At 31.6% G+C, this 26401-nt stretch overlaps 1 protein-coding gene across 7 annotated transcripts in view; it reads left to right on the top strand.

Moving 5' to 3' along the window:
• The first annotated feature begins 388 nt into the window (after positions 1–388).
• The window catches only part of LOC124532248 (repetitive organellar protein-like), a 79787-nt gene continuing 53774 nt past the window's right edge, over positions 389–26401 (top strand). For 3 of the 7 annotated variants that reach the window (XM_047107029.1, XM_047107031.1, XM_047107034.1), the window contains exon 1: positions 400–4290. In XM_047107029.1, coding sequence (XP_046962985.1) covers positions 795–4290 — 3496 coding nt within the window. In that variant the 5' untranslated portion in view covers positions 400–794. Of the gene's footprint in view, positions 4291–26401 lie in introns of all 7 variants that reach the window. The other 4 variants (XM_047107030.1, XM_047107033.1, XM_047107036.1 and 1 more) reach the window with 3 other exon arrangements.

The following is a 26401-nucleotide window of genomic DNA, read 5'->3' on the forward strand; positions in this document are numbered from 1 at the left end:
TGCTTGTATCACTGAAGGTCATCAAGAAAGGTGATAACATTCTTATTTTTTATTCGTTCATTTATTTAATCGCTGAGATATTGTTTAGTTATTTTTATGCAAATTGAATATATTTTTTTCGAAAACAAATATTAAATATTTCGCATATTAGGTAATGTAATAAAAATGTTAAATTAATTTTCAATGTGCTAAATCCAAAGAAGGCATACTGACAAATTGATATTTCGTTAGCGTGACAGTTCATTCCAAATATAACTTATAGCCCATTGTTTTGTTAAGTTCCTCTCCGTTATTCACCCCTAAAATGGGAAAGTAGTGTGTGAGCAATACTAATTAGCAATAACTAATTTAAATCGCGTCTGGCGATAATATAGATGCGTGTTAGTACGGAGCGGCCGTCGGCGGACTCCCCTCGTGGCCGGCTCGTCGCGCGCGTACCGCTCGCGTACACGTCTCCGCGTAAAAATAAAGTCCACAGCGCGCGTCTGCGCACTTCAACCCATTTATAATTATTAGTAAATCGCGGCGCGAGCGCACGACTGCCGTGACCGGGCGCGCTTGCGAAAAAGAAATTCGTTTCAATTCAAACACACGAACCCTTACGCGACATAGACTGTGACGACCGACGCGAAATCCCTATCATGAGAATTAACTTGTAAACGAAACAACGACTCCTACGCATAAATACCGGTATTTCGTAACGAGTGACATCACAACTGATTAAAAATTTACAAGGTTTTTCATTGATTAAAGAAGTGAAATAGTGATAAAAGTGAATAATATTTATTTTAATTATGCCTGAAAGGCCGAAGAGACGCAAAAATAATAAAAATAAAAGGAAGAATAATAAAAATAATCGAAGTGATGTAAATAAAAATAACACAGAAGAAAATGAAACTACCGTTGTGGAATCTAGCTCGAATATTACGACGGAAGTCACTAATGAAAGTAAAAACGAAGCAGTTAAAGATAATTGTGATGAACCTGTGATCTTACTATGTGAGAACTTACCTTCAAATATCAATACAAAAATAAATACTTTAGATGAAACACGACAATCTGATAAGGCACAAAAGAAGCAAACTAGTGATGATGACTCTCTTGTATTATCGACGTACATCGTTGAAACTCCTGACCAAACTATCAAAGCAAAGCCAAAATTAGATAATGGAATGAAAAGTAAGAGTTGTGATAATGATGATAGCCCTACTATAGTTGAAATCACTGAAGATTTAAATAATCAAAGTGATAATAAAAATAACGCTCCTGTTATTGACAGTGGTCATGCAATAGTAACACACAATGAATCAAATATAAATTGGGAAAATGTAGATGATTTTAAACCACCCCAAACAGAATTGATCGAAGGTGTGTTGTCAAGTACAACAATACCACTCAATGTTGCTGAATGTGAGCAGATTAAAGCTCTTAGTCCAGAAGAAGAATCATCATTGCGAAATTACTTACAAACATTAAATTTATCCACAAATTCTTCAAATCTTAACGCAGGAGATATTAAAACAGAAATAGAACAACTTATTAATCGCGAAGTAAAATACAGACTTCGTCGAAAGGGCTTTACTGAAGATATTATATATCCCCGTGCAGGACCATCAAGATCTTTAGCCGTAATTGATGAAGAGGGAAGTAGCGGGTCCTCCAAAACATCACAGCGCCACTCATATTTAAGTGATAAAAAAAGTGATAATGAGGAACTAGAAGATGAAGTATTTGAATGTAAAAAAGAACAAAATCTTAGAAATGAAAATGTTGAGTTTATAACCCAAACATCTAGGCACTTAATACCGCAAAAATGTATTCGAGTAGATGCAAAACTTAAAGAGCCTGAGATATCTGAAGCACGAGGCGATTGGACCGTCAAGACTGTTGAAAAATTGTCTGGAGCCGAATTAGTTTATTTGACTGACTCATCCAGTAGTACTAGTTCAATATATGATGCGAATGATGATTTTAGTAAAGGCGAAGAAACTGATACATCTGTGCGTATAATAACTCCAACTATTGAAGTAACTGATGCAGAAACAATGCTTTCAAATACGTTTTTAGCAAAAAATTATGATATCAATGCTAACAAACCTCGAGAAAATGATATGAATGACGATAAGAAAATTAATTTACAGTTATCAAATAACAAAGACTCAGATAATATACAAAAAAGTGATTTTTCGTACAATGATCCACATTCAAATAATAATGGACATGAAATTATTGTTTTAAGTACTGATAACCTAAAAACAAATTTATTCGTCAAAGATTTGGAGGATGAAAACGTACATATATCACCAGAAAAATGTGACCTAGACTACCAAGATAAACAAATAAACATAAATAAAAAATCTCCAAACGATATAGACGAATACGATCTTGAAATTAAAGTTCTTAAGTGTGAACTTAATGATGCTATAAATAACTTAATAAAAGAAGTCACTTCTGATTCTGAAAATAGTAATGAATGCTCAAAAGATACTTTCAAACGTCAAGATTCTTCTAGCAGTATAGATTCTTCACAATGTACAGCTAAATATAATCCAACACATTCTTCCCTTAATGATGTATCCAATTTAATACATGACGAGGAATCTGAAAATATCAATAAAGATAATGTGGAAAAAAGTACAAGTGCTAGTCATGTGAAAGATGTGCTTCATTGCATTACAACAAAACTTCCACTATCAGATAAAAATATAAACAACAAAATCATCAGCCCTACGTCACTACGGGATATATGTCTAAAGAAAATTTCTTCTTTTCCATTTGGAGAAAAGATATTAGAAGAATTAGCTTACGTATCTCAACGTTTACAAAATACTGTTCTTGCTTCACAATCTAAAGAGATTACCGGAAATACAACTCAATCCCGTAAGGAAAATATTCAATTGCCTCCTCCTCCAATAAAACCAAGGAAATCATCGCTGAAAATAACTAAAGAAGAACAAAATAAACCTCCTGTGCCAGTACGTAATGAATTAACTTATGAATGTTTATCTCCATCTCAAAAAATGTTGATGGAAAAAACTAATACTGTAATAGAAAAAGATGACATACCTCAAAAGGTTGAAACGTACATCAGCAGAACTGATGAAAAAGACAATAATAATCAAAAAGAGTATATAAGTGTAAATTCTATAGAAAAGATGCCAATGAAATCACAAACTGGAAGTAGATTATTAGCTTTACTTCGTGATTCGTCTAATTCGCCAAAATTCAATTCATCTGGCATATCAAATGTTAATTCTAAAACCACACAGGTTAAACATAACAGTGAATCATATTCAAAAAGGCTGTTAGAAGAAATTGATACGACCGAAATACCAACAAGAAATAAACATTTTCCACCAGTTTTATCTGATAATAGTCCAAAATATGTATCACCGCGTAGATCTAATATTTCATCCTACTGTTATGAGAGTGATTCTGGAATTAGGGAAAAATCATTTCAAAGTATGCAAAACAGCAAGAAATATTTTCATTATTCCACTGGCAATTTAAGCAAAGAAATCGAAAGTGATATAACTTCAATTCAAAATATGCATAGGTATTGTACGAACTTAAGAGACCAAAAAAACGAAGACTACAGGCCTCGCAGACCATCTTTGCCTAAAGATTTATGCGATCAACAAATGGAATATATTTGCCAAAAAGAAAAGGAAGTGGATGCAGAACTACGTCGATTAGAGCAGGAAAAATATAAAAAAAATAATAGAGGTCCAAGAGCTCCAATGATTTCAGATAAAGAAAGTTATTATGATCAAATATTTGATTCAAAAAATAATAATTATTCAAAAAAGTGTTTTTCTGTTCATCCAACTCCTCCGCGTCCAGAGAGAAGTAAAATATCCTCTTTGTTTAGCAGTAGTGAAGAAGAATTACTCAGAGAAAAAATGTATTCTGAATATGTTAATCAAATGGCTGAAAGAGAGCAAAGAAAACAGCAAAAAGTTATCAAGATTACCCAAACGCCTATCCATAGCAATGCAACATCAAAAAGTATGCCAGCACTGGAAAGTTTAAATTCAATGAACAATCGTATAGAACAGGAATTTATATCGAAAGCCAAAGAAAGATGGTCTAAATTGGGTATCGAAGATCCCGAAACTGAAGACGAGCGGGAGAAAGGAAACAATGTTTATAGGGAACCAAGAGTAATAGAACATAAAATTAAAGTGATTGAATCCGGTGAAGAAAAGGATGTTCAAAAACTGCCTAGTCATATGCAAGAGTTTGTGAGATTTACAGTTAATGATAAGGGCGACGAAAATGGTTGTACTGGTGAGTCGGATTCCGAACAAGCTCCTGCTCATGTTGTGGTCTTTTGTGCAGTGGTTATTTTAGTATTAACAGTTGGCAAGTTTCTGTTAAGACTTTTGCGAAATCAGTGATACTAATACGTTAAAATTTAATAATTAGCTTTAGTTGTTTTGCGTGTATGTGTTTTGCATGGATGTTGAATTAATATTATTGACTGTATGAAATTAATTGACATACTTCTCCGATAATCAGGTAAGTTTGCATATATCTACAATTATTGTATAAATAATCTTAAGATACTTCCTTCAGACCGTTCTGATTTTGTGATATACATAAACATGTAAACGAATACTTAACTTGATGTTTTTCTTACAAATATTTTAAACGTATGACATACTGACAACATCGTAATTTTTTACCAATAAATTAATAATTTGTAATTGAGGCCTTTTGTTCTTTATACATCTATAATGTTTTAAAACCGTGCCAATATTTAATGTACTACCTAACATATATAGATTCATATCACAGATAGGACTTCGTTGCAATTATAACTTAAGTGACAGACACTGTTTGCAAGTGTGAGGTCGCGTGATAACTGTGTTATCACATTGACGAAAACATGAACAGATAAACAAATCATTAGGATCAATGCAATACCAATGTGTTATGATAGCTCATTATTATTTCAATTCTGGTTTATAAACGTTATCAAATAATTGATTAAAAATCCTCATATAACATTCGTATTGTTTTATAGTAATATTTAAGCGTAAACAGTTATTTTATTTTACTCCTTTCTTCAGTAAGAAACTGTGAACCAAGTGCGTCGTCCGTGAAAATATTTGGTTCGTCTAAATCGGTACTAAATGGCCTTTGGTGACTCAAAGTCGCAAACTCATTCCTGTGATTTGTTTCGCACGCCCTTTGTCACTTCTTGATCATGAAATTAACGTATCAATTGTCTTGAACATTTCTTTGTAAAACTAAGGATACATCTACAGTTTTGTGTTGATATTGTTTTACTTCCAAAATGAAATGAATTTAAATACGACTCTATGAATTTTATATACTAAACCGTTTTATGCTTAATAATTTCATACAATATATTTGTTTTTACCTTATACATTATTGTATTCTTAGATTCATCAAACGATCTGATATGCATTAAATAACTTATTTGCTCCACAAATAAATATTCTTACTCCTATCATATTACTCTAATATTATGAGAAGCATAATAGATTTCTTTTTGTGTTTACTAATAAATTATAAACATTTCGACATGCATTTTGATTAGAATTTGGTAGCTGTCTATCTTAATTAACTTTGATGGTAATAAGCTTGATGGGATTATAGATCGTAGTTGCTCGTCGCAGTCAATTATGCAGGGAATGCGATGGAATTTCAATTAACGTGCGAATAACATCTACTTTACGCGATAAATACATGATCCAATATGACCGTCGAAATAATGTATAAAGTTTAATATGTTTGAAATGAAAACGGTATGGTCATCAAAACAGTAGATGTCAAGAATTATATTGAAACATTATTTAATATATAAACGTCTGCATTTTGCTTGATGATGCAATGATTGCAACTATCTTATGATCAATTCGTTTATTTGTAGATCTGATTTCTTGAGTTCTGTATTCAAAAATACATAATCAAATCATATCTTTCGCAGTTATTCTTTGGAATTCAATTCATTTCACTTTCTATAAATATGCATTATTTGAGATTCTGTTTTTGAAATTGTGAATCGTAATACAACATTAACTTGCTATAAATAAATATGTTCTAGCATATACACGTTGGCAAGTAGGTGTTACTTTTCTGGCGCTTCATTCACTCTCAAAGATCATGTTTAGTTGCAGTAAATAGGTCTGGCTAAATTAGAATAAGCTATTATGGATAGGCTTCCGTTTACGTCAATCATGAAGACAGATCCAGATATTCCTTAAAAATATTACCTCTTAAATTACATACATCAACATTTGATTAAATGAATATATAAATATCAAATAGTCGTTATGAGAACGGATTCAATGTAAGAAATTAGAATGCATTATGTTTTTTTATGTACCAGTGTGGTAGAGGCAGTGTATAAGTATACTTTTTTGAGGTCGGAGAATCTGTTACTCTGTAACTGGGTTATGTAGGATTTTATCTACTAAAACTCCCAAGCCTCGGATAACCCCATTATAGTCAAAGCAATTTAGCTAAGTACGTTAATCAAGCATATTAGTGGCGAACTATTGTCATCTAAAGATTGGTTGTACGTATTAGCATTTTCGAGAATAGATGATGATATCAAATAATTAATTAAAATAAACATATCGTAACACATAATCCACAGTGAGGACTTAATACGAGTTGAATTATCTTTTTTATTATTTATGAAGAACTCTCAAGATAAAAGTCATTGAAATTGATTTACTTTAATAAAATTAATAATAAAGCGAGCATCGTTTCAGGAATAACTAGTATGTGTAAAGCGATAAACATAGCTCTCGTGTTACCTACATTAATTTAGCGCATGAGAAATTTCGTAATACTGTCGTTTTGTGCATATTTACGTTGCTGTTTTCAATTACATAAAGTATCAACTCTATTGATGGTTCATTGCTCTAAATTTGACTGAAGACAGTTTTGTTAGTGCAAACAGGTTCAGCATCGATAAAATATAACATAGAAAACAAAGTTCGTTCAATTTTAAATTTTTGTTGTTCGTTTTTTTTTTTATATAAAATTAAACATTCAAATTTAGCTTATGGTCTTTTGAAAGATGCGAACAAACGATAGTGATTTAAAAGAACAAAAACAAAGTAAATCTTTTAAATTTTTAGTGGAAAATTCTTTCGAGTGTGTGACAATGTCTGTTTCGAACGATGCGGTAAAAATAGCTGACCGTGAATGTAACTAGTTTATTGTATTGTTCTGGAAATGGAATATTAAATAACTCTAGAGTTTTCTTTCTACGACGAGCTGTACGCGTTTCCAAAATCAGAAAACTCAATTAGCTTAACGTAAACTAAACAATGCTTTTTAATATGTATATCTGAGGGATTTTTTAGTTATTATAATCAAGACTCTGACTTCATTAGTAAAAACATATATGTTCTAGATATTATATACTATACTAAACCAAAAATGATTATCCTGAATGACCTATCTCGAAGTGCTTTCTATATTCTATTAAATATATTTTATTATACGTATGATTTTATTGATAAATTTTGTGTCAATGATGCCAATCTGTATCTACTGCTGAACCTGGGTCTCTCCAAATATTTCGATTCTTCGAAGTAATTTAATAACTAAATAATATTATCAAAATGTTTCTGATAATGAAAATCGTAAAATAGCAAAATATTTATGTTATTTTGTATTAAATGGAGTAAGTACCATCTGATTTAAAGTACAAATATCACTGTTTTGACATAAAAGGTTGATTAAACGGATAAACTACGTGACACATTTAAATAAAATATAGAACAATAACACACTAGATGAACAATTTTATTATCAGACTATGATTTTACATTTACACAATTTATATCTAAACAAATGTGTTTTGATAGATAAGATTAGATAGATAAGATGATCTTACTCATGTTATTAAGCTAAGGAGTAGTACAGTATATTATTTTCATTTCGTTGCACACGCTAATCTTAGAATCTAATATTATCTATACTTAGATAAAGGTCTAAGTTATATTTGAAAATAAATCGCATGTGTTGCTTATTTATAAAGTTTCAAAATAACGCAACGTTTATAATATTTAAAACACACTATTTCCCAAAAAGCATCGATTTCATAAATATTGTCAAAGAGGTGCAAAGGAGATTTATTTACGTATAAGTATGTCATATCTGGCTATAAAGTTTTTACTGAAGGCATTAAAAAAAAACAATTGAATGTATCACATGGTAAAATCTATATCGTTATATATAATAAAGCTATAATTATTAGGACCCAATGCAATGTATTTTGTATATAAATAATGAATAAAATAATACACGATTATTGATTATATTTGCGACCGAGTGACCTACGATAGATTAGTGTTTACTCACAGATCTTCATGATTAAATAGCATCATGTAACTATGTAATATATGCTCCTATATATTCATCTTTATCTGAAAGCCTTTATAGTCCAAGAACCAGTGATCGGCAGAATTACGGTATAGTAGCAAGTTCCATATTACTGTCAGGTATACTGTTTCAAAAGCAAGTGAATGGCTCTCAGTCTATTAAGAATTCTATGACAAATTAAAATGATAATTTACGTTTTTGATAAACCGCTTTGATGAAATATAAAATGAATAAATGACTTTATATTTAAGAATTTTTCGCCTTGACATTTTATATTACTTTTACTGTCGAATGACCTTATTATTATTTGTCATTGACATTGATATAATAGTAAAAAGTAATTGGCACACTATTATATACACGAAAGCGTTAAGATCGAGTCTATAGTCTACAAACCACCCAATGTGAAACACTATTCGTCATTTCAAGTGCGTTCATCAATAGTTATGAATGAAATAAATAAAATGTTGTACTTAAGCAATAAAAGTACACAGTTCACGTAGCTAATTCGAAGTATCGGGGTCCATAACAAAAGAGTAAATGTCAAAGAGCCCGCAGGCGTGCCGGAAACGATTTGACTGCGGAAGTGACGTCATCTGGGGTCGGGGACACTCGCACGACTGATAGCTGATATAAATCAAACTGCATACAAATATCGAGACAAATCATCTAAATATATAACTAAAGGTAGATTTAAAGTTATTATGTAAGTAATTTAAAATTATAAAAAAAAGATGGTAGGTAAATCACCTACAAGGAAAATATGCATTGATAAATTTATGACGCACTAGGTTACTTAGCACTTTTATTTATCATGTTTTCAAAAACGTGATTAAAACCAAGTGAGGAAAATCAAAACAACATAACCTACCTTACCTTTACTTGGTACACTTCAAGCTATGTTTGATTACGTTTATTATTATACTAGCTGTCGGCCGGGATTTGGTTGTCATGACAACATGTTAGGCAAAAAAGTAGCCTATATCCTTCCTTGAGCTGAGATGGCCCAGTGGTTAGAACGCGTGCATCTTAACCGATGATTGCGGGTTTAAATCTTAATTTGTGATAAAAATTCATCTCGTGCTCGGCGGTGAAGGAAAACATCGTGAGGAAACCTGCATGTGACTAATTTCATCGAAATTCTGCCACATGTGCATTCAACCACCAACCCGCATTGGAACAGCGTGGTGGTATATTTTCCAAACCCTATCCGTAATGGAAAAGGTGGCCTTTTCCCAGCTGTGGGAAATTTACAGGCTGTTACTTTACTTTTTTACTTTATCCATCCTTGGAGTTCAAATTTGCCATACCACATACACCAAATGTCATCAAATTTAATTCAAAAAGGTTTGGTTGTGAAAGAGCGACAGACAAAACTACTTTCACATTTATAATATTAGTACAAATTGTGAATTGAATATAAATGATTATTAAAATAAGCAAAGAATTTTCCAACTGTTAGAACGAATAATACGTAGCCATCGCTTCGTGCAAATGGTTTCTACCTGAACAATTATTTTTAATTGCGCGGACCAAAGAGTCTCACTTCTTGTTTTATTTTTAATGGTGTGAACACTGACTTCAGTAAATATGAACACTGGAGATCCGAGGATGTACCTAATATATTTTATTTGTTTAATAAGAACAGAAAAGTAGCTAAATACTATTAGTTATTTCATAAACACTAAATAATATTTATACACATAATATCATTACATAAATGCGAAAATAATATGTCTCTACTGTAATAATGGCTAAATAGCGGAAATATTTTTACTTACGGGCTCATAGGCCAGTAAGATTAACATAAAAAAGCATCACTATAAAAAAGCGTGTTGTAGTCTGAAAATGCAATGATTACACAAAAAACTTATTATATTGCCAGGCTGGAACAAATTAAATATTGGCAATTGTTTAAATACAAAAGTAAGTTTGCACTATAATCATTTCAATGAAGTGCAAAAATAATACTAATTAAAAAACTCCAATCGTATAAAGCCATTATGAAAATACATCCAGGGCATTCTGTATAAAAAATTACTTCTAGTCGCCTTTTGAGGGATTTTGAGGATAGAATGCAATATAATTCCCTAAGGAAAACTAAATATTTATAAATATAAAATAATATGATTTAATTTATTTTTAATTTTATATTTTATTTAAGAAATAGGATTATTCATAACTTCTTATATGAAATAATAACAACGTTTTATAGGGAAAACATTTTTTCAACGCCTATACGGTAAATTTAATTTTGACGCGTTCGTGACGTAGACAAGTATTAAATTCGTAAAAAAGTTGAATTTAATGATAAACAAATCATTTAAAAACTAAAAAATTACTTTATTTACTAGTGCTTTGTTACTTCTAATTAGTTTTTAAGACGAACGTGGCCGGTTTTATTATTTTTTATTATAAAAATTCATTGTCGTAGTATCTTCTATATATTATGCACGCGTTTTTATATTTATGTCGTAAAGTTGCAGTCTCCATAACTGCGCGTTGCTATAAATACAAAATTGATATTGTTTATATATTGTTGTTATAAGCGCCATCTGTGTTTATTACGATGAAACGGCAAACGTAAACCCCGGTGATCGCCGCGAGATGTCTATTTTGCTAAGACTAAGCGCATGATTACACAATGTCCGCTGACTAACCGCAGGTAAATATAGTTTTTAGTTAAACTTGCCAATATTATATCACATATATTTTAGACTGCTTGATATGCGTGTCATATACAATTGAATAATTATTACTATTGATTTTTGGATTATCTGTGGTTACTATTTTCACTATATTATGATTATTACGACAGAATCCCCCATTACTAACCATATTCTAAGAAAGTATAAAAATACTAGGTTTTCCTAATGTGATATATTTGTAACGACACATAACAAGCATAAAAATATATTACAATTACTGCATAGTATTCATAAGAAATCATTTTGAAATCTATCTTAGTATATAAAGCTGTAGTATAATTATATGTTATTCCTAAAAAAATAATCAAAATATAGGTAAACAAATTTAGGTGTGATTTCTTGAGACCACGATGACGATGGGCTCCAAAAACATAAACAAAGATGTATAGAAATAAAAGGATTTGTTACATTAAAAAAAAACTACAAAAAAAAATTTCCATCACCAGTATTTCAGGAACAAACCAAGTATTCTCGGATGTTGGACGTTGTATACCTGCTCTACCTATTTTTTGCCTAGCGATAATTTATTTCGGTATTAACAAACACAATCTAACTACACTACATCCCGAAACACTAGAATTTCTTGTTTCTAACAACAGAATTTCCATATTCCCCGTTTGAAATATGATGATCTTCCATTCAAATGCATGATTTTCAAAAATGCTTCCTACGTTATACACGTACTGTAACCGGCCGAACTGTTTTGAAATTCAATATGTATATGACTCACACAAACAGGTGAAGTTAAATAAAAGCTTGTAACACAAATACGCTCGGAATAAAAGTAATTTATAAGCTGTAGATACAAAAATGACACTTGTTTTACGTGCCATCTACCAAAAAAAATATTACTAATGCGTTATCTGTTATAACAAGTCGTGAGTGATGGCGCCATTACATGTATTGTGAATCGATCAGCTCGTCGATGTCCTTTTGGGAGGAAAGGATTATCATCATGCTTGTCACTGAAATATAAACCGTATGACAACGGAATAAGAATCAAAAGTGAATCTGTTTTGCATTATTTATATTATGTATAAATCGTTATAAAAATTGCTCGTGTTAAAAGAATTGATGAATGAAAAAATATGTTTGTTAATATTCCGTTGGTCGCACGGTGTTATATTTTCTTTTTACAGTGAAACCTTACGACATATTATATTATATGTTTAACCTGGAACGTTCCAACAATTAAAAATATAAGATCTTATTATCCTTGGGGACCGAATCGAAATGCTTTCAGCCTTTCAAAGAGGTGTCAATAAAAGTTTACTTACCACATATTCGTAATTAGATTTGGAAGATTTTTCCGATATCATTCTGGCTGATTTATTATAACAACACTATAAAAAGATTTAAATAAATAAATAAATATTGAACAACATGACATACATTACTCTGATCCCAATGTAAGTAACTAAAGAACTTGTGTCATGGAAAATCAGAAGTAACGATTGTACCACAAACACCCACACGCAAGACAATATAGAAATTTAATGAACCTATTTAACATCGGCTCGGCCGGGAATCGAACCCGGGTCCTCAGAGTGGCATGAATACCGGTGTACACACTACTCGACCACGGAGGTCGTCAAGATTTAAGTATGATATGAGATATCGTCAATCAATTTAATTATAAACATACTGGTAAGATTACTCATAACAATTTGAACAAGTATCGTCAATGTATGTCCCTTTGACAGAAGTTATACTACAACTTCGTCCTAGTGATAAGTCATGTCAGTCGCAATTCATAGTCGGACGGTAGGGCCGTGGGAGAATCTGCAGTGGGTAAGATTAATTAAAGTTGCGGTTGAATTAATAACGGCTGAGCTTGTGCCGGTCTTCCAGTGTTAGAGAATTACGAGGCGTATCATAATAGCAATAAACTTTACCCGAAAACAAAGCGAAATAATACATCTCGGTAAAAAATATAAGGTAACTCTCGACTGCCGCGTTAAAATGTAATATTTTGATAATAGAGAATTTAATCTTCTTTATCTCTACATATAAAAACAAAGTCACTTACCTGTCATTGTCTGTCCCTATATGTATATGGTTATATCATTAAAATTACGAAACGGTTTTTGTTTTTTTTTTTTTTTAAATAGAAAGAGCGATTCAAGAGTAAGGTTTTTGTGTGTAATACATAGACAGTATAGTAAAGTAAGTAATATAAAGTAACAGCCTGTAAATTTTCCACTGCTGAGATAAAGCCTTTAAGGAGAGGGTTTAGAAAATATTCCACCAGGCTGTTCCAAATCGGGTTGGTGGAGTGCATATGTGGCAGAATTTCGATGAAATAAGACACATGCAGGTTTTCTCACGATGCCTTACTTCACCGCCGAGCACGAGATGACTTATAAACAAAAATGAAGCACATATATGTATATAGTGGTGATTGACTGGGTTTGAACCCGCAATAATCGGTTAAGATGCACGCGTTCTAACCACTGGGCCCTCTCAGCTCACAGACAGACAGATAGTATAGATTCACTGATAATTTTAGAAGTTTGAGAAGTGATGTTGTAAATAAACACATTATTTGCGCTTACATTGCAAACGCTGGTTGAACCTGATCAATTACTATAATATTGCACCCGTGCGAAGCCGTGGCGAGTCGCTAGTTTTACTGTATAATATGGGATTGAAGTTAATAACAATATCTAGAAAAATAATTGCTAAAATAAAATATATATAGTATGATATATTTGTGGCAGTTAGTAGGTACACAAGTATTCTCTCTAACTTAATCGTTTGCTGCCACGCTGTTTGTCTGTTATAGCACGTATTAGTTCTAAAACAATAGTGAATCAAATCATTCTACCCCAAACGTTGAGGGATAAGTTATTATAACCCCAATTATATACAACCGTTTGTATAAGCGCTATATAAATAACTCCCCCGAGGAATTACGGGTTGACAAGAGATCTCAATAAGGATATAAATCCAGCGCATTTATTACATCCGAACTAAATCGTCTCGCTTTAATACTGCAATAATAATAATAATCCTGATACATGCATATGTGAAGTAAAATGATTTGGTGTTATGATTTATGAAGATAACGGATTGTATTAAAACAAGCAGGCATATAATTTAGTAGCATTAACATTTTTGAGGCGTGTTATTTCATTAAATAGAGGTATTTTTATGAGCACTAAATAAAAGAACTAAATAAAGGAAGTACTCTAGTACTCTTTTATACAACCATCAATGTCCCAAAGAGAAATTAACAATTTATAATTTTTATACTTTCGTTTGAATATACAGGAACGCAAGCATGTTTCCTCATTGCGTTTTCATTAACTATTGAGCTCGAGATGAATTATAAGCACAATTGAAGTACAAGGAAATTAGGTGGCCCTTATTGTGTGTGTGTGGATTAGAATTCCGTGCTGTAACCACTTGGCTATCTTGATTTTAATATATTGAAATGTACATAAATTTTCGTTATAAAATTTTAAAAATCTTAAGCAGCAATCATATTATTACGTATATTTTTTTTGTTTGTGGTACACAAAAATAGTTTCAATTTACAAATATAATTTTGTTCTGGTATCAGTAAAACGATAACAGAACTTGCATTACATAATTACGCTAGTCCACCAATGGAATCCGCTAATTAATGATAAAGATTATTGCTTCTGTTATGACTCGTTGATGCAGTTGTCAAAGTAACTTATGAATGTAACGAGTTCAATAATATCTTGATATGATGTTATAAATGAGTTTTGTGTCTATAAATGTCTGTTACTATTAGATATGTGGTCAATATTAGAAACACCTACACAAAAGTAAATGTAGTATATTTTGGGATAGTCGGGGTATTTTTGAAATGATTCATACATTATAAATTACCACCAAAGGTCAAGTAATGGATAAATAACAAGCTAGAGCTAAATATTTAATATTTCGATGGCCATAACAAAGGGCTTTGTTGAAATGTATTTATAACTTCATTATCGATACCAATAACATAACTAGTTGAAAAGTGTCTGAATAAAAAAAGCTATGTAAGGACGATTTACTTGATATAGTAATATAGAAAGGTACGAACAAAAACGTGTGGAATTATTCCATGCACGATGAGTAATGACTCAATTGTATTCCATAATATATCTGTATATCGGAAAACAGTAACTACTGATTTTCTTAACCCTTCTTCTCGGAAAAAAACACATTCCAAACCGGAGGTAGCTTTAAGTTTAGTCTTATCTGTAAAGTGCTAGTTGAATAAAGTATATTTTGATTTCGTAATAATCAAAGAGAATCATCAATATTACAAGAAAATAGACAAGCAAAGCAATTAGCAGCTTTCTTATAGATGAACTGTGCCAGCCCACCTGGGTAAATCCCACGCACTAATTACATATTCTACCGCTAAACAGCAAAACTTAGTTTTTTTATATTCCATTTTGAAGGGTGAGTAAGCCAGTAAAATACAAGCATGAGGGTCATGACATCATAGTTCCCAAGGTAGCGCACGGGTGATATGAGGAAATATTAATATTTAAATTCACAAAGTTTGTGAAAACTGGTGACCACTTATCATCAGGTGGAATTTGTCAGTCCACCTGCCTATTTTACATGGAAAAGTTCACAATATGAACAGGTACGTTATCGTCACATTCAAATGATAACAACAAGTAATGAGTAACATGATCACAAGTAAGATAACCCGCTGTGTCAAGGTTAGGATAACGTCCACCGCGTAACGTTGCAAGGAGTCGTATGAAATATTTAAATTGAATAAAGTGTACATTAAGAATTTAAATTAGGGATTATAAGAAACTCTCCGGTTTAGTGCCGATAATCAGTTACTCTACCATTCAACTTGTATTGATTTTTGTTGGAAGATTGAGCTATACAGCTTTGCTTACTCTTCTGACTTTCACTTATATATATTAGTCATCACCATTTTAATCATTCTATCAATCATAGTACACCATTGGACTCTGGCCTTGACGAAGAGATCCGTTAAATTACAGTCATAAAATTCCAAGAAGTATGCCAATGTTAAGGTGATCAGATACTGTGATGTGATATGACCAATTTGTATGCCTGATTTCCGGAAAAAATAAAAAAGTCGGAAAAACGAGATGCTATTATAATTTTTGTCGTAATTGCCATAATTGTTATTATCTTTTATAAGTCTTTGTGCAAGAAGCTACAACAATAAACCAAGGAAATTGAACCGGTGACTCAGATCGTTATGTCCGTACATCATTAAGCTATTGAGGCTTCAGGACAGTCACTTAAGAATCTTTAAATGTAATCGAGTGTGAATTGAGGTCAGGAGGTCGCCCCGACACTTATGATAGAAACGATTATTATTAGATGTGTAGGTCAGAAGTTAAATATCAAAATTTGTCCTTTCTTACGCTGCGCTGTATTATTGTTAATCTGAGGGGTTTTATTTCGTTACAATTATAATGTCCTGCTGACCGATTTCAGACACGAAGGTTATTCTCAACAGACACTAGCCAACTGCGTACAAGATATTATTAGTAACCAAGTGCTGTAAATGCCTGTAGTGGTGTAGCACACTGCACTGGTCCGTGTACTTTTATTATATATGTGTTATTGTGAATATGCCGATGGCGTTTCAAATAAATAAATAAATAAATAAAAGTGTATGAGGAAACATAGATGCACTCTGTATACTCCCCTCACTGTCATAAACTGATACAATCCCGATGATCAGACCTAACCAGAGAGAGTGCAGGTATAGGACTAACTGTTTTACGGATTTTTCTTACCACGTCCGTCCTTGGCAATCCGTATTTGATTTGAAACCAGTACCTCCAGATGTGTGACGATTTAATCGTTGTAATATTAATGTTACCCACTTGATTAGTATAGTCTATAAATCAAATATGATATCATTAAAATCTTATTGTAGAAAAGGTACTTATAATTAGTTAGAGCACTCAATGTCTCGCTGAAATGGGTATATATTTTTAGTTAGTTATTTCTAGTACCTAGTACAAGTAATACCATCGAGGGTTGTGACGATGTTCATATAAAAACTATTCAATGGTTTTTTTTTTACAAATATATCGCGATGTTTTATATTTCACAGTCAACGTTATAACTCTATTACTTCCTGTCTCGATCTCGTTTTCCAACAAACTAGAATTACAGTTATTTTCGGTCCTTCCTGTTACGATGGACGGCGTGCAAATTAAAGGGCAACACGAATTTGTATTCAATAAAAATATATCTTATACCACGCAGTGACCCATTTAGATGTCGCCTACATTTCTCTTAAGATAAATAAATGTTATAATAGAGTAATTTCATGCTACATACATGTATTGAAAAAATACTCAAACATCAGAATTATGTTCAGAATTCAGCGTGTAATTTCCACCATAGTTTCCATTGTTTTCCATTTTCCGTAGGGCAAGCGTATCGCGTCATGCGGCGTTATCAATGGCAGTCTCATCAGTAGCACCGCGATCGTCATAAACGAAGCACGTGTGCGTCACCTAGACCGTTTTTCCGCGAATATCCTTACCGCGAGACCGAATAACATAATGACAAATAATTAAAATTAATTTTATTTCCATGCCATCGAATTGGATATACGCGTAAATTAATTTAATCGATTAAATGATAAGTTAATGGGTGTGTGTGCACCCCGTGTGTGTGCACGTGATTGGATTACGGAAACGAGGGATATTGTTTTATAAATGTAAGTATGAATACGTTAGGGTAGTTTTTAATGAATTACTTTTTGGTTCCGCTCATGCGGGCTCGATTATACTATCAACGAGTGTCGAAGGTCGATAACTGTTTATCTTTTATCTTCGTGTTTTGATTCAAATTTATCTGTACGAACCGTCCTTTTCGTTTTATAGTTAATAACATTAAATGCTGTGTAAATAGATATTTTGCACGTAACGAATATTCTTTATTCAAATGTATTCTATATTTAGGATTTATAGCGTCCAAAGGTGGTGATAATAAATAGATTTTAAACGATAAATTATTATTTAAAAAAAGAACAATTTTATACAAAACCTTTTTTGTTTTTAAATGCAATATCGATCGAATTAATCATGAGTATTACTTTACCATACTGATACATAATTTATTTATTTACAGTATATAAAATTGGTTCATATATTAACTTTATCACAATATAAAAGTCTTAATTTGGTGGTAGTAACAAGCAATATGTACCTTATAGACACAAACATTAGACTACATAATAAAATCCAATTCTTATTAGACTTAATGCGTTTTATCTATTTTAGTCCTCGAGTTAATGAAAGTTAACTGATAAAATAAATAAAGACAAACAAGTATTTATATATAACTCTCCATTTAAATTTATAAGTCGATGTATCATAATGACAATGTTGTTACATTCTCAAATAAGATTAAGTTACATAATACACATTATATCAGGTGCATATACATATATATGTATGTATGTGCAGTATGAAACTTCATCTGCGTGTTTGTTGCACATTATTGTATTATCAGGAATATTATGGTTATTTTATGTTTATTACCTTCTGTGTTTATTTACAAATCTATTCATAATCATCTAATCTAGTTAGTGTAGGTAACATGGCCGTTCTAATCAGATGAATATAAATAACGATGTGATTTTTAGTCGATGAGTCATCATAGTTTAATTATCACGTGTGTTTATGAAACAATTAAAGAGGTAAATTGAAAAGCATAATCATAATCGATATTTTGTTTACGTGATAAAAGAAATGGATGTAAGTCAAGATCCTATTTTATTTATATGGATTATACGCTACGAAACAGCATCGTTGCAATATTGAAATATATAAAGTTATATATTCTCATATTGTCTGACGCGGTATCATAGCATGAGATGAAATAGAAGGATCGACGTTTCAATTTCGTAATGCGCCACAAATATCGGTTATATGACAAATATAATATATTACGATTTTTTTTTATATAATACCATAAAGTAAAGTAGCAATCTAACTATATATAGGCTTGAGCTCTCAACCTTTGGTTAAGATGCACGTGATCTCACCACTGGGTCATCGCGGCTTATAACATTATGTAATAGTAAAGAAGCAAACTGACAAAGTAGCCATTTCATGGTAAGTTGTCACAAACGCTTACACTTATGCCTGTATTTGCAATGGCTTAATCATTCCTCAGACCAAAACTGCTTACTGGTAGAATACCTGACGAGTAGGTGGTACGTACCCAGGCCCTACCACCAAGTACATAAGATAAGATACAAAGATAAGGTATAAAATATTTATAACTATAAGTTTTTTTAATTAGTACAATGAGGGTCTGTTTATCTTTAAAAACGGCCTTTCAAATAGACACTATCAATTACTTCAAATTATGTTATATTTACATTTATGTTATAAAAAGAACAGTTGAATGAAATTTAACAGAAGACTTATTATTCCTGTATTGTATCACGATATGCGATAAGATACGAACATAAATACAAACGCATATGAATCGTTTTAAAAAAATCACAGAATCAAACTCTACGAAAAAAAAATCGGCACTTATATGATACCGTATAAGGATGATGTAATCTTTACTATGCGATAAAATAATAAATTTGAAAAGTAAACAGTAGTTCAGACATGGTAGTTTATTTTATATATATAATAACCTGCGATCATCGACGTTGGCAACACTAAACTCGGCCTTTGTAAAAAGGTCTGGATAAAGTTAATGGTTTTCTCGCCTTATATAATATTTTTTATTCAAATATTATTTTACAAACTCTATTAAATCGTTTATTTTTATTGTATACAACGCTAGAGCCGCTTTAGAATATATATTATATGGATAAAAACTACAATAAAAAATCAATAGTTAGTCTTTTCCAATATTTGAAGTACAAAGTCATGTCAATTAAATAGAATTAAAAAAAAATCATAATACCTACTCGTACATTCTGAGTGTAAGTCAAGCTAGGTCTATTATAATATTATAAAAAAATATATAGTAGTTTCAAAGTGCAATAATATATGTCCACTTATTCTTATTTACTTTGATCATAGGTGAAATTAAAAAGATTCAATTTTCTTTAAAAAATAAAATTAATCTTTCTATGTAACTATGTATAAGAGTTACTAAATTTTTCGTTCAATTAGGATAAATTTTGGTGTCTAACCCTAAAAACAAACAAAATTTGTATACTGTGTATATGTAGTTTGTTCGTTTTATTCTACTGAATACACCAAATGTGACTAGATTGTATACATATATTGTTCATAAATAAGATAAACAATATTTTAAAATACATGCTGTAAATATTAATTAATAGTAATTTTAATTAATGTAATTGTAATATATTTGGAAATAGTTAATTATTATTATTCAAACAAATAAACAGGGTGTCCTACCATGACCGTTTTCATTTACGAAATTAATGTGCATATATTAGCGCACGAAACAACACTGAAAACTGAGGGCAAATATAAATTACAAAGGTCGTTAAACATGATAGACGAATTTATAAAATTCATTATTCGAAACTCTAATTTGTGTAATTAGCTCAGGCTGGAGAAAGTATTGATTATTGTTAATTAAAAAAAAATGGAACACAAATATTTAAAATTCGAAGGTTCATTATTATGTACGTATTAGGTTATCGACGATAGAGTCTAAAATATATATGGAAAATTATATATGATGTTCTAGTATTGATGTGATAAATGCAATTTAAAAAATCATTGCCAGTTAGTGCAAGGATGAATGAATTGGATTACCTAATTGTTTCCACCTGTCCCCTAGACTGGATACGTACGTATCCACACCAATGTCTTATACAATAAACGGACTTATGTACGAGTATATAACACGCTTAATCTAAGTTGACCGGCTTAAATTTGCGCTGTATGAGACTTGAGCGCATGACTTCATTAACGATTGTTTATTATTTACTTATTAAAAAACGCTGACATAAAATGGGAAGAGAAGTCAAAGAATATAATATAGGCTAAAACTTTTTAATCGAGAAAAGTGAGTGGGAGCAAAAGTGTATTTTAAATTACAAAATAAATCATAAATAACAACACCATCTTGTTAAAACTAGTTCTTTAATTAAAGACACTATAAAGACGGACGCCTCGAGTGATTCTCGGAGAATTATAGCGTCCGGTAAATCGCAACGGGGAATGGCTCAAAGGGTAGGAGTAAAGTCTAATCTTCGGACCACACAATTACCTCTAATGAAACAAAAGACCTACGATATCTTTGTCCTTCTGTAGATATGTAATTGGCCATCTCCATAGAATATTCAGCTGTTAGATGCGCCAGCCAGTTTTCTGTAAACAAATTTCACGCTAAGAAATAATTGTATTTATCCATCATGAGTCAGTTCTGAATTAGTCGAATAAAATTATCCGGGCAGGTCTGAACCAACAATAAAACGCTTTATTACATCATGCCCATAGAAAATTGTTGATTGATGCTAAATACTAGTTAAACGGTTTTATTGGCAATATTTTAAGCAACAGCGACTACCGCATACTTTACAAATATACAATCTGTCAGGCTTAATTTTTGTAGCCTCGCCTTCAAATATCACTTTTACTTTTAGCAAAATAATTAATAGTAGATAATTATTTATGGCTCAATGTGAAAGTATATTTATTATTTCACATTGTTTGAATTAATTCTAATATATTATTTACAACTATTTGAGAGTCAACACTATTCTGTATGTTTTAGTAGGAAGTGTGTAGATGACGTTGTATTTACTAGACTAGCTGAACCTGCGGCTTTATCAGAGCGATATTTATAAAACACCAATTTCCAACCTAACTTTATTTCATAAGGTGTATAACAACAACAACAACAGCCTGTAAATTCCCACTGCTGGGCTAAAGGAATCCTCTCCCTTTGAGGAGAAGGTTTGGAACATATTCCACCTCGCTGTTCCAATGCGGGTTGGTGGAATACACATGTGGCAGATTTTATATGAAATTTGTCACATGCAGGTTTCCTCACGCTGTTTTCCTTCACCGCTGAGCACGAGATGAATTATAAAGACCAATTAAGCACATGAATCAGCGGTGCTTGCCTGGGTTTGAACCGTCAATCATCGGTTAAGATGCACGCGTTCTAATCACTGGGCCATCTCGACTCTAAGGTGTATAATATTTCCTAAAATCCCTAAGCTTTCCTATAGAGAACCTACCTGACCCACATTTTATATTTTGTTGGTGTGATATTTTCTGAAATTTCACGATAAATATTATTTTTTGGGAAAGTATGACCAATTAATAATTCAATTATAGAAATCAAAGTAAAATTTTCTATTATAATCACTTGTTTGTTTAATAACTTAATTTATCCACTCCTGCCTTTATTTCGTCGAAATGGCTCGACCTTTTAGGATATTATATTAAAGACTCCTTTTATAACGAGCTGCCAAGACCGTTATGTCGTACCCGTAGTGTTGATTAAACAGAATTATAGAACTGGACTACTCTGTAGGGACTTTTTCATTGCAAGGAATTAATTGTATCCTAGAACTTTGCCAAAATTCATTTTTTTAATATTCGTTTTAGTCAAAACATACAATCTATTTTATTATATATGGTGTTGTAAATATATCATCTATATCTGTCCGTGACAGAATAGCGCCCTACCACAAATGTGACCCGATTTCAATGTAGTTTATTGTTGTATGGAGTTTATGTTTATTCGATTACTAGATTAAAGGATGACTTACATTTCTGTTTAATGAAAAAATACAAGAAAAAGACCAAAATGTAAATTATCACCTAGTAAAATTATATCAGACGACATTACAGTAATTTAAAAACCTTGGTTTAACTCTGCTAACAACCGATTACATAATTCCTTTTGTGAAAACTCTGCAAAAACTAATAAATATATGTATATTGTCATTCGTTTTTGGGTTACACCATATAATAAAATACTTTGAATTTATCAGCTTAGCAAGTTGACGTAAGTCATTAATAATAAGATAAGGCATTATGTAATGTACAAAAAAGTACCTAAACCCACGGTCTGGTCAATGGCGTGCAGGCGACATGTAGGTCATGGTCTCTGAACACGCCCAACCCAACGATAATATCTCCGCCGCTCTCGTAATCCTCCTTCATACCTAATTAGAGATAAACGCTAAAACTCATCTATCCAGTGATCGTAATTAGCATTCGATGCAAGTTGATTACCTTTGCCTTTTAAAGATACGTCGACGAGGAATAGATGCTAGTTAAAGATAATTATTTCTTATTCAAGCCAATTGAATTTTTTTTGTTAAAATTCTGTAGACGTAACTGTAAACTACTTGCATTGTGTTGTGACATTGTTTTTTATTTAATATAGATTGATTCAGTTGATTTCCTTGACTACAACGTTTTATCAATATAATAGCATAATATAATTCTATAAAGTTACTTATATTATAATACTTTATAGAATGGGTAAATTAGAAAATAAATATACATTCTAATTTTATTAATGAATTAAATTATATTTCTGTATTATTATAATACATTTGGACTTATTTGTTTTCTGATTGATAGAACACACTGCGCACTTCTTTACTTTATTCTTATATTATTATAACAGTAAACGTTGATCATTTTAAATCGCCCGGGATTTCAACCCAGATCTTCGACAACTGCGAAAAATTAATCTAGCCTCTAAAACAACTGAGTCGATGGTTCATATTTACCAGCAAAAATGAGGTCTTATTCGTTGGTTTGTAGTTGAAATACACGCATCATATCAACTGTTGTTTCTAACTTATAGTTTGCGAGTTCCCTTGCCGTAAGATGAAACCATGGAACGATTTTCCAATCTTCGTCTCTCCTTTCTACGTCATGATTAAGAAATGTGAACTGTCGATGTCAAAGGTGAATACGAAACGTGGCCTATGATTCGTTACAGCTCTGTCATTTTCTTCCAGACGATCCTTGATTATCCATGAAATTGATAAATCTAATAAGGTCTACCCACACCGAACAAGTTTGTGTTTAGTTGACAGAATGCTGGTGATTAATCATATTGAACGGTATTCAAAGTGTTAAAACTTCGATATGGTTATATATCATACTTTAATCAATTAACATTTAGTTTAATAAGGTAGTTAATACTTTTATAGAATTACTGATATAGTATAGGTACTCTGCCTATGTATCGAATACAAATATGTTAAGAGGGAAAGTGTACCTATTGTTAGTTTAATTGTTTAGTTTTATCCATATTCATATTAAAACTAATAATCCCATTGACGGAGACATTTACAACACGATCGTGCAGGATATGATCCTAGGGTCGCGCTATCATCGATGTAGTTGAAAACACACGCACACAACCAAGAAAACAATACACACAGATACGCGCACACACATAAATTTCCCCTCACACACACATAACATAACGTAATATAATAAAAAATAACGCAAATTTTGTACTTTTTTATTGTTGGAATAATACTAGATTTTAGAGTAGGTATAAGTGCATCATCGCGCACACGTAACTCGTTTAGTTATAAAGTCAGTCAATATAATCCATTACTATTTCAGCAGGATAATTGTCATTTGACAAGCCGTCAAAATTAATTATTACTAAACTATCTACTTTGAATAATGGACGTTTTAAAATAGAACTAGCTCTGACCTATGACCTCAGTCTTTTAGGCAGTTGTTTTTTTTTAAATAGTACGTAACAGTAGAAATTGTAAATTTCTTCCTCTCTAAATTAAACATATATTTTTATAAATGAAACTAATATCGTTGAAGCGCTTAAGCGCTGAAAACTTAACTTTTACAAATATGCTGTGGGATCAAACGAATTCGCTTTAATATTTATAATGTTATGAGAATTTCTGTAAGGTAACTATAAAAATAGTGTGATGTATTTTTGACCGATCAGATATCAGTAACTGGGCAAGAGATATTAAACACAGAATATATCCTTAACTTACATAATCCGGTACGACCACTAAAATTCAGATATAAAACTTAGAACTTTTCTTGAAAGCTAAACCTAATATTATTTTAGACGATTCGTATCCAAGACTCTGAGATCAGTAGCTTTATATTTTAGCCATAACACCACCGAGGCAATAATATATCAGTATATTTGTAAAGGTATTAAATTAAAAGAAATCAAAGGTATAAAAATCCTTTCCACAGTCGCTCCCACGTCCCTAGAGGCGATTAACTATGTAAGAGTCTACTTTAAAAATCTTTTTACCTCCGACTCTCTGGAAAATTCATCAGTAGACGAAATTTTATAGACATTAGAATTCGCAGCGGAAATTACCGACGGCATCCGAAATGTCGGTTAATCGTTTGATACTTCTCACTATGAATCACCCATTCATTAGCATCGAGTTGCATTACGTCAGTACTATGTTATTTAATTCGATACAAGGCACATTTTATGAGTTTTAATCATTCGATGTGTTAGTTGATAGATCCGAATAATTTTTGAGTCCGTGTTAATATTCGAATCAATTTGTTTTATCTGTTAATTTAATTATCGAATAATATCGTCATGCTTATAAATTATAATGAAATAATAATCATTCGAATAGGAAACATTATTATATCGTAATATTATTTTAACCGAATATCAAAAGGATTAATAGGTAGGTTTGAGAATAGAATTCGCTTCGAGGGGCTATTCTGTAAGAAGAAACTTGAAATTGACCGCATATCATGGGCATAATATGTCATTTTATGATATGCGACATTGACTATAGACGTATTAAATAGGCGTATCACCGTGCGTCAGTTGGCAACATTTTACGAGTGAGATTGTAAGTGAAATCTTACAGAATGTCAGCAGTTTGTCTGCTGCTAGTGTTGAATTATCTGTTGAAAGTCGAATTAAGTATTTGTGCAAATGATTGCCTTAGATGTATTTGCATTCGTGGAGAGGTTACAAAAAGGTTAATAGGTAGATAATTGCGCTGGTATTTTTCTTAACGTAACATTTAAATATTCAACGCGAAGTGGTAATATATCTCAGTGAGATTTAGGAGCCTGACTTGTCGTCCATGGATTACGTTGAATTGCTTTCTGAGATTACCGGATTTTGTTCAGATATAGATTACGTTGCGATTTTTAAACGATGATATCTTCGTGTTCATTTTACAATCCTATACAATGAAAAAAAATATTATGCTCATATTTTTTAATATAGACGGTAATTTTACCATTGACAATTGCATAATGTTGTACGATTTTTTTTTATATTACGTATAATTTTAAACGTGGTCTATATTGATTTGTTGGCGAGACAATGCAATCCGTATGTCATATAGGGCGCGGTCTGTTCACACGACGTACAGG

Source organism: Vanessa cardui, chromosome 9 (assembly GCF_905220365.1).
Source record: "Vanessa cardui chromosome 9, ilVanCard2.1, whole genome shotgun sequence".
Classification (NCBI taxonomy): Eukaryota; Metazoa; Arthropoda; class Insecta; order Lepidoptera; family Nymphalidae; genus Vanessa; species Vanessa cardui.